The sequence below is a fragment of the Labrus bergylta genome, chromosome 15 (assembly GCF_963930695.1).
Source record: "Labrus bergylta chromosome 15, fLabBer1.1, whole genome shotgun sequence".
Lineage (NCBI taxonomy): Eukaryota > Metazoa > Chordata > Actinopteri > Labriformes > Labridae > Labrus > Labrus bergylta.
In genome coordinates, this window is record NC_089209.1 from 61,074 (window position 1) to 70,758 (window position 9,685).

Sequence of the window (9,685 nt, forward strand, 5' to 3'; positions counted from 1 at the left end):
CGGGTTTGTTTTGTTTCTTCTTCGATCAGTTCCGTAGAATGTTCTGCTGCGCTCTACTGCCGCCACAGGCCGCGACTGTGTGTGTGTGTGTGTGTGTGTGTGTCTCTGTGTGTGTGTGTGTGTGTGTGTGTGTGTGTCTCTGTGTGTGTGTGTGTGTGTGTGTGTGTGTGTCTCTGTGTGTGTGTGTGTGTGTGTGTGTGTGTGTGTGTGTGGGTGTGTGTGTGTCTCTGTGTGTGTGTGTGTGTGTGTGTGTGTGTGTGTGTGTGTGTGTGTGTGTGTGTGTGTGTGTGTGTGTGTGTGTCTCTCTGTGTGTGTGTGTGTGTGTGTGTGTGTGTGTGTGTCTGTGTGTGTGTGTGTGTGTGTGTGTGTGTGTGTGTGTGTCTCTGTGTGTGTGTGTGTGTCTCTGTGTGTGTGTGTGTGTGTGTGTGTGTGTGTGTCAGTACAGCGGATCTGGATGATCTCAGATTATATAAATAGAGTTGCCAGATGTCCGTTTTTCTCTCATGTAACCTGAACGCCTCGCGTCTTCCTCACTTTCTTTTTAAAAGTTAAAAGAACATTTTTTTGTTTTTCTGTAAGTTTCGCGATAATAAGAGCGAGATGCGGAGACGGATTTTCAAAATAAATCATTTTCTTTTAATTTAAATTTTATAATTACTCTTCATATTCTCAACTATAATAATAAATAAATTAGATTAATAAATTATATTTAATTCAAAACAAAAACGTGAAAGGGAGACAAACTAAAATAATAAAATATTTAATCAATGAAAGTTTCTTAATGATAAATTTGTGTATATTTTTATACTGTTTTTAGTTTAATTTAATTATTGACTGTTTTATTATAATATGAAATTATTTAGTTTTTTCAGGTTCATGGAATTTAAACTGTTTAATTAATTTATTAATTTAATTCATTATTCTTTTTTTAATGTGTTTTGTAACTATACTGATCTCTGTAGTTTGCGTTAAGATGTTTTTATATTGCTTGTTGTTCTCTTTTGTTTTTTTCAGAATATGTTTAAAACACGTTTCGAGGTATCTTTATTGTGGGTGACATTTCGCTCTTATTGTGAAGGCCGTGCGCAGTACTTCCGGCCGGATGTTAGCCGTTGGTGCTAGCTTGACTCGGCTCGGAGTCTTCCTGGTTCTCGTCTTCTCTCCTGCTGGTTTCTAAACAAACAAAGAGTTCAGCTGAAGCTCAGGAACTTCTCCTCGTGCTCAGACACATTTTAAAAGTCTCACTTTGATCCAAACGGAGTTTAAAGTCAGAAATCTGAAGCGACGACACTTTTAACCGAAACAAACAAACAGCAGCTGTTTCATCCAACATGAGACCGGAAGTCGTGTTTTTATCTGTTTTCATGGTTTTAACAGAAGCTGCTGTTTCTGCTCCATCAGAGAGTGAAGAGGAGCCTCTCGGTGAGTGTTTATTAATGTTTATTAATGTTTATTAATGTTTATTAATGTTTATTAATGTAGAATAAAAGCCTTTAATGTAGCGACGCTACGGAAGCCCAAAGCGAACAAACATCAGTTTATTATTTATTTCATGATTTTTCTCGTGATGACGTAAAGAAAACGTCGTCGTTGATGTTTGTCCTCTCTGGGCTGCCGTATGACATCATCAATATAAATTAAATCACGTTTACGTGTTGAAGTTAAAATAACGACTCAGAAAAAGAATCGTGACTTTAAAGGGTTAAAAGTGTTTTTACGTCATAATGACGACCACGAACACACCACGCCGCGTTGAACTTTTTCGTATGTTTCCCCTCAGCGGCGTCTCTCAGGTCCATGCTGGACGACTTCGACGTGCTGCCCCTCTCCAGCCTGCAGACGCACTCCGTCCGCCGCCGCGACGTCCAAACTCAGACTCACGTGGAGAAGCTGCTCAGCTTCGACGCCCTGCAGAGGTCAGAGGTCACGGCTCAGGTCGCTCAGGTGGTCAAAGAGACTCCGGGAAGTAACCGTGTGTTTTTGTCTGCAGGCACTTCAGACTTTACCTGAGGACCAACGACCAGCTGTTCACCCGCGACTTCAGAGCCGTGGTTGTGGACGAGGACGGCGAGGAGCGGAGCGTCTCAGTCAACAGACACAACTACTTCACGGGACACGTCATCGGTAACGCAGAGCGTGCAGAGAAACAGTCGTTTTTAAAGTTTTAACACGCCATTCTATGTTCGACGCCATTTAGGGTCGGTTTTTGTTTTTGTTTTCAGGAGAGGAAAACTCTCGAGTTCAGGCTCACATCGACGACCACGAGTTCTCCGCTCACATCCTGACCGACCACGGCGAGTACAACATCGAGGTGAGACGAACATCAGCATGCTAACGTGCTAACAAGCTAACGTGAAGACATAACGTTAGTTTATTAGCTTCTTCTTCTTTCTGTGTGAAGCCTCTCTGGAGGTTCACGTCGGCGCCCCCTGATGGTCGCCTCCTCATCTACCGCTCAGACGACATCAGAAACCTCAGCCGACTTCACCAGCCGTCAGTCTGCGGCTACGTGACCTCTGACCCTGACCTCCACCTCTCTGACGGCGTTCAGGATGAAGGTGAGAGACGAAACACTTCTGTTTAGATATCCTGATGAAAACGTTGTTTAACCCGACCGTGTGTTCAGGGTCGGCGCTGAGAGCGAAGCGTCACACCCACGACCACCTGAAGAACACGTGTCCTCTGCTGCTGGTCGCCGACCATCGCTTCTTCAAACACATGGGCCGAGAGGAGGAGAGCACCACCCTCAACTACCTGGTACGAAACATTCTCAACACCACCATGTTTGTTACCACGGAAACAAAGACAGAAGTCGATCTGTCGCCAACGTGTTCGTACCATGTGGACGGCGCCCTGTGTCTTTACTTTATCGTTTCGTTCCCTCCTGGTGAAAAACGTTTCTGTACTTCTCGATCTTCTCGTTTTCAGATCGAGCTGATCGACCGCGTGGACGACATCTACAGGAACACGTCGTGGGACGAGGAGTTCTCTGGTTACGGCGTTCAGATCCAGCAGGTGAGGTGCATGATGGGATATCACTTAATAACAGCTGTTAGGAAACGCTGACTCCCCTCCGTACTCAGATCATCATCGAGAAAAGTCCGACGGCGGTGACTGCAGGAAGAAAACATTTCAACATGAGAGGAAGTCCGGTAGAGGGACGCGACGTGTGGGACGTCAAGAAGCTGCTGGAGGTAAAAACGCCCGACCGAGACGATAACGACCCCGACCGAGACGATAACGACCCCGACCTCAAGGACTGAGACGATAACAACCCCGACCTCAAGGACTGAGACGATAACGACCCCGACCGAGACGATAACGACCTCAAAGACCGAGACGATAACGACCTCAAAGACTGAGACGATAACGACCCCGACCTCAAGGACTGAGACGATAACAACCCCGACCTCAAGGGCTGAGACGATAACGACCTCAAAGACCGAGACGATAACGACCCCGACCGAGACGATAACGCCCCTGACCGAGACGATAACGACCTCAAAGACCGAGACGATAACGACCCCGACCGAGACGATAACGCCCCCGACCGAGACGATAACGACCTCAAAGACCGAGACGATAACGACCTCAAAGACCGAGACGATAACGACCTCAAAGACCGAGACGATAACGACCCCGACCGAGACGATAACGACCCCGACCGAGACGATAACGACCCCGTTGAACGTGGCGTTCGTTTAACGCGGCGCTCGTTGTCATCTCTGCAGCAGTTCAGCGTGGACATCGCAGAGAAAGCCTCCAACGTCTGCCTCGCTCACCTCTTCACCTATCAGGACTTCGACGAGGGGACTCTGGGTCTCGCCTACGTCGCCCCGTCCAAACCGGATGTCCCGGGAGGTCTCTGTTCTAAAGGTGAGTCGCTCTGCCGCTTCCTCGAGTCTAAAGGTGAGTCGCTCTGCCGCTTCCTCGAGTCTAAAGGTGAGTCGCTCTGCCGCTTCCTCGAGTCTAAAGGTAAGTCGCTCTGCCGTTTCCTCGAGTCTAAAGGTGAGTCGCTCTGCCGCTTCCTCGAGTCTAAAGGTGAGTCGCTCTGCCGCTTCCTCGAGTCTAAAGGTGAGTCGCTCTGCCGCTTCCTCGAGTCTAAAGGTGAGTCGCTCTGCCTCTTCCTCGAGTCTAAAGGTGAGTCGCTCTGCCTCTTCCTCGAGTCTAAAGGTGAGTCGCTCTGCCTCTTCCTCGAGTCTAAAGGTGAGTCGCTCTGCCTCTTCCTCGAGTCTAAAGGTGAGTCGCTCTCCACAAATGTTTTATAGGAAGGTCTGGAGACTCGCTAGGCCACTCCATGACCTGAATGTTCTTCTTCTTGAGCCACTGCTTTGTTGCCTTGGCCGTATGTTTCGGGTCGTTGTCATCCTCAGTGCTCTGGCTGAGGAAAGGAGGTTCTCGTACAAGATCTGACGTTACATGTCCCCATCCATTGGCCCCTCAATGTGGTGAAGTCGTCCTGTACCCTTAGCAGAGAAACATCCCATAATGTTTCCTCCTCCATGCTTGACGGTGTTCTTGGGTTGGTATTCAGCATTTCTCTCCCTCCAAACACAACAACTCGAGTTTATGCCAAATAGTTACATTTTGGTCTCATCTGACCACATCACCTTTTCCCAAGCCTTCTCTGACTCACGTTGTTCATTGACTTCGACGGGCCAGTACATGAGCCTTCCTGAGCATGGGGCCCTTACGGGCACTGCAGGATTTAAATCCATTATGGCAATCCATTAGCTGCCTTGAGATCATTACAAAGCTTCTCCTGTGTAGTTCTGGGCTGATCCCTCACCCTTCTCATGATCATCCTTACCCCATGAGGCGAGATCTTGCATGGAGCTCCAGACAGAGGGCGATTGATGGTTATTTTAAATGTCTTCCATTTTCTTCCACCAACAGTTTCTCCTTCTCACCAAGCTTCTTGCTGATGGTCTTGTAGCCCATTCCAGCCTTGTGCAGGTCTACAATCTTGTCCCTGATGTCCTTTAAATGTTCTTTGGTCTTGCCCATGGTGTTGGAGTGGTTGGGAAGGAAGAGATTGATTCTGTTGACATGTGTCTTTTATACCCATAACGAGCAGTGATTGGGAGAACTTTCTTAAAGTGACAGGACTAATCTGAGTGCCTCCCGGGCACTTTACTGGTCTGTGGGAGCCAGAATTTGTGTTGGTTTGTAGGGGATCAAATACTTATTTCCTTCAATCAAATGCAAATTAACTTATAACTTTAGACAATGTTTTTTTTCTGGACTTCTTTTTTTATATTTTATCTCTTTATTAAAATAAAAGTAACATAAAGATTATAGACCGCTCACTTCTTGATAATCGGTCAAACTTACAAAATCAGCAGGGGATCAAATAATATTTCCTCCAGTGTACGTAACGTGACGTGTTCTCTTTTGAAGCCTGTCCGTCATCCACAAACGAACAGCGAGCGATCTACCTGAACACGGGCCTGACCAGCACCAAGAACTACGGGAAGACCATTCTCACTAAGGTGTGTTGGGGGGTTAGGTTAGGTCTGAAGGTCGTCAGCTGTTCCTCGCTGCTCTAACCTGTTGTCCACAGGAAGCCGACCTGGTGACCACGCACGAGCTGGGTCATAACTTCGGAGCGGAACACGACCCCGACAACATCCCGTACTGCGCCCCACGGGAGGACCAGGGCGGGAAATACGTCATGTACCCCATCGCTGTGAGCGGAGACCACGTCAACAACAAAGTGCGGGATCTTTTCTCTCACAGGTTTCTATTGGTCGGTTTAAAGCTGAGTGACGTCTCTTTGTCCAGTTGTTCTCAGACTGCAGCAAACGCTCCATCGTGAAGCGTCTGAGGTTCAAGTCTCCGACCTGCTTCAAGCAGAGGAACATCAACGTGTGCGGGAACTCCCGGGTGGAGCAGGGCGAGGAGTGTGACCCAGGGCTGCTGCACATCAACTCAGACCACTGCTGCACCACCGACTGCAGGCTGAGAGCCGGAGCTCAGTGCAGGTGAGACTGCAGTTCCTCCAGTGTCCACTAGAGTCTGTCTCCTGCAGTGAGTCAGTCCCCATAGAGCTCTATGTTAAAATGTTTAACTTTACAGCTGCAGTTCCTCCAGTGTCCACTAGAGTCTGTCTCCTGCAGCGAGTCAGTCTCCATAGAGCTCTATGTTAAAATGTCTAACTTTACAGCTGCAGTTCCTCCAGTGTCCACTAGAGTCTGTCTCCTGCAGTGAGTCAGTCCCCATAGAGCTCTATGTTAAAATGTCTAACTTTACAGCTGCAGTTCCTCCAGTGTCCACTAGAGTCTGTCTCCTGCAGTGAGTCAGTCCTCATAGAGCTCTATGTTAAAATGTCTAACTTTACAGCTGCAGTTCCTCCAGTGTCCACTAGAGTCTGTCTCCTGCAGCGAGTCAGTCTCCATAGAGCTCTATGTTAAAATGTTTAACTTTACAGCTGCAGTTCCTCCAGTGTCCACTAGAGTCTGTCTCCTGCAGCGAGTCAGTCTCCATAGAGCTCTATGTTAAAATGTTAGGGGTTAGTTAGGGACGTTTTTTGTCCTTCTTACTGACCGTCTCTTTTCCGTCTCTCGTGTTTAGCGACAGGAACAGTGCGTGCTGTAAGAACTGTATGTTTGAGTCTGAAGGTGAAGTCTGCCAGGAGCCCATCGACGCCACCTGTAAAGGACACTCGTACTGCACAGGTGAGCACACGGGAAAGACGAGGGAGTGACCGTGGAGTGACCGTGTGGCGGTGAGCGTGCTCAGACTGACCCGTTTGTGTCCACAGGAAACAGCAGCGAGTGTCCTCCTCCAGAGAACGCTGCAGATCAAACCGTGTGTCTGGACAGCGGGGAGTGTCTGAACGGAGAGTGCGTCCCGTTCTGTCAGGCCGTCTTAAAGCTGCCGCCCTGCGCCTGCAACGGTACGACAGTTTACCTTTAAGTCGTCAGACGCAAGGCGAACATGGAGCGTGACTCTGAGATCAGAAACTGAACACGATTTATTGAACTCTGAATCGTGTTTCTTCTTCTTCTCTGCAGAAACCAACTCGTCGTGTAAAGTCTGCTGTCGGAGCAGCAGCGGCGCCTGCACCCCCTACCAGGACCAAATGGGTAACTTCCTGTTCCTGCGTAAAGGCAAACCGTGCACGGTGGGCTTTTGTGACGGAGCGGTGAGTTCCCCCCCCCTCCCCCCCCCACCCCCACCCCCCTCCCCTGCAGTGTAAAGCTCTACCTGACAGGTGTGTGCCTCTCTGCAGGGGAAGTGCATGAAGCAGGTGCAGGACGTAATCGAGCGTCTCTGGGACTTCATCGATAAACTCGACATCAACACGTTTGGGAAGTTTCTGGCTGACAACATCGTGGGTTCAGTGGTGGCGTTCTCTCTGCTCTTCTGGATCCCCTTCAGCATCCTGGTCCACTGTGTGGTACGATCATGTTTCTGATATCCCAGCTGAGCCTGAACACATCGCTCATTCTTTAATGTTTTCACATTAATGATGGTTAAATAACGTCTGTCAGCGCTCTAATATCCCAGCTGAGCCTGAAGTGTCGTGGTCAGTGGTCTGGAGTGTTTCCAGTTATCAGATTATATTAATATAAACAACAAAATGTCAGCCAATCACAGCTTGTGTATAACAACGTAAACACATAATGTGACGCGTCTCTGTTTTCTCTTCAGGACCAGAAGCTGGATCATCAATACGACCAGAACACCAAGTCTCTGTTGTTCCCCAGCGTGAGTCACAACCCGGGGGGGGGGAGGGGTCAGGGGTCAGGGGTCAGATCTCAGACTCCAGAAGAGATTTTTCTTCTTCACGTGTTTGGCCTGTTCCTTTAATGTTGTGACTCTTCACTTTCCCAGAATGCCGAGCTCCTGAGCAGCCTGGAGTCTGCGTCTGTTCGGATCTTCAAACCTCCAACCTTCCCAAGCTCCGCCTCCTCCGCCGGGCTTCGTTTCCAGCCATGTGACCCCCAGCAGACCAGCACCCCTCCAGGCTCCGCCCCCTTCCCAGGCCACCCCCCTCTGGACCCCCGCATGGCCACCATCCAGGAGGACCCCAGCTTGGACTCTCACCTGGACCAGGAGGCTCTGGAGGAGGCGTTTGGGAGGCCGGCGAGGGCGCCACAGCGCTCCTTTGAGGATCTGACGGAGAAAGGCGTGGCGAGCTGCAGCGAGAAGGCGTTGATGTTCAGACTGAAGAGACAACATCAGATCGACAGCAAGGAGACGCAGTGCTGAGACACCTGAGTGAACGTGCAGGCAGCCACCAGGCGGGGGCGCCGTTAGGTGTTTCATGTTCCTCCACTAAGGCGCCGTGTTTCTATAAAACTCAAGGGTGGCGCCACGTTTAACGCCAAACGAGAGAAACAAAAGAACAAGAGATCAAGACTCCGCCTCCTCGAGTCGCCAACAGGAAGCCAGAACAAACCGCCAGTCTTTGTCTGACCACGCAGAGGGGCGTTATACGTCTCTTTGTTTTAATGATTAAAAATGGCCGCCATGCTGCTCTGGTGACGTGCGTTAGAAAAGTTCAGTCATTTTTAGTTCCAGGTTAAAACACTTCAGGGGGACGCAATCACTGCCGCTCCACAGGAAGTCAGGAGGAAACAGGAAGTCAGGGCTCTGCAGGAACCTCAGAAACTGTGGGTGCGTTAGGAAAGTTAATGATAAGAGCCGTTAAGGAAAGGTGGGTCAATGCTTCCTTTATAACCTCCTTTAGGATACACTGGACCATCCTTTAGGAAAGGAGATGAGATATGACCTCCCACAATTCCTTGCGGCCGCAACATTTAAAGCGACTCGCTCATCTGACCGTTCAGGAACATTAACACAGATGATGTTTCATTCAGTTCAGAATGTTTGGTGCATTTCTTCAGTTGTACATTCTTATCTTTCATAAATGTAATAATTAATTTCATCTTTATGTTGATGTTGATTTCTGATTGGACAGGAAGCTGATGGTTTCACTTTTCTTACTTGTAGCCTGGTCGTCTATATTTCTTTTATTTCAGGATTATTTCACCGGTAAGAAGCACAGGGGAAAGTTTTGTAGATGATCTTTTTGTAGTCCATTTTCTGAACATTGTAGTTTCAACACAGCAGACCCACGTCATTAACCTCCGCCGGCCCGTCACATTTAATGACGTGGCCTAGTGGAAATGTGGTCGGATTGTCAGAGCAACGAGATCTCCTTTCCTTAAGTCCTTTATGACTTCTCCTAACATCTTTCCTTGACCTCATGACCTTTTCCCCGGGTTAAGGTGAAGTGGATAGTGAAGGAGACAGGAGGGACAATTCAAACACACACCCAGGAAGTCAGGAGGAAACAGGAAGTCAGGGTTTCTTTATAAACATTTATCAGAATATAAATATATTTTTATACGACTGTGTGTCCATATTGATCTGTTCTGTGTTATGTCATCATGTTGACCAGCCAATCAGTGAGCTGTTTGTATTTTTTGTTGATAATAAAGTTGTTGATCTTTGATGGCGTTCTGTTCCTCGTCCTTCTAAAGGTGGTCACACTCGACTCGATGGCGTTCCACGAGTCTCTGTGTCGTTAGCTAAAACCTGACGATCAGAATCCTCTTTCTGCATAATTTAAACACTTTGATGTTCTCGAGTCCAGACGAGTACCCTTCCTGCTCCGCTGGTTCAGCTAACCACCGATTTCATCTGATGTGTAGAGTCTAAACATCAGGGGGCG

At 48.4% G+C, this 9,685-nt stretch overlaps 1 protein-coding gene across 2 annotated transcripts; it reads left to right on the forward strand.

Moving 5' to 3' along the window:
- The first annotated feature begins 1,102 nt into the window (after positions 1 to 1,102).
- adam17b (ADAM metallopeptidase domain 17b) lies at positions 1,103 to 9,464 on the forward strand. 2 transcript variants are annotated; one of them, XM_065964143.1, is made up of 18 exons: positions 1,103 to 1,422; positions 1,781 to 1,916; positions 1,991 to 2,124; positions 2,223 to 2,311; positions 2,402 to 2,558; positions 2,627 to 2,757; positions 2,929 to 3,015; positions 3,084 to 3,194; positions 3,732 to 3,876; positions 5,401 to 5,492; positions 5,564 to 5,716; positions 5,785 to 5,984; positions 6,574 to 6,677; positions 6,764 to 6,898; positions 7,017 to 7,147; positions 7,235 to 7,402; positions 7,657 to 7,713; positions 7,840 to 9,464. In XM_065964143.1, the coding sequence occupies exons 1-18, from the start codon at positions 1,332 to 1,334 to the stop codon at positions 8,215 to 8,217; spliced, it is 2,499 nt and encodes an 832-aa protein (XP_065820215.1). In that variant the 5' UTR covers positions 1,103 to 1,331; the 3' UTR covers positions 8,218 to 9,464. The 2 variants fall into 2 exon arrangements, with proteins under 2 accessions (XP_065820215.1, XP_065820216.1); XM_065964144.1 differs by having other exon boundaries at positions 5,564 to 5,689.
- The last annotated feature ends 221 nt before the right edge of the window (positions 9,465 to 9,685 follow it).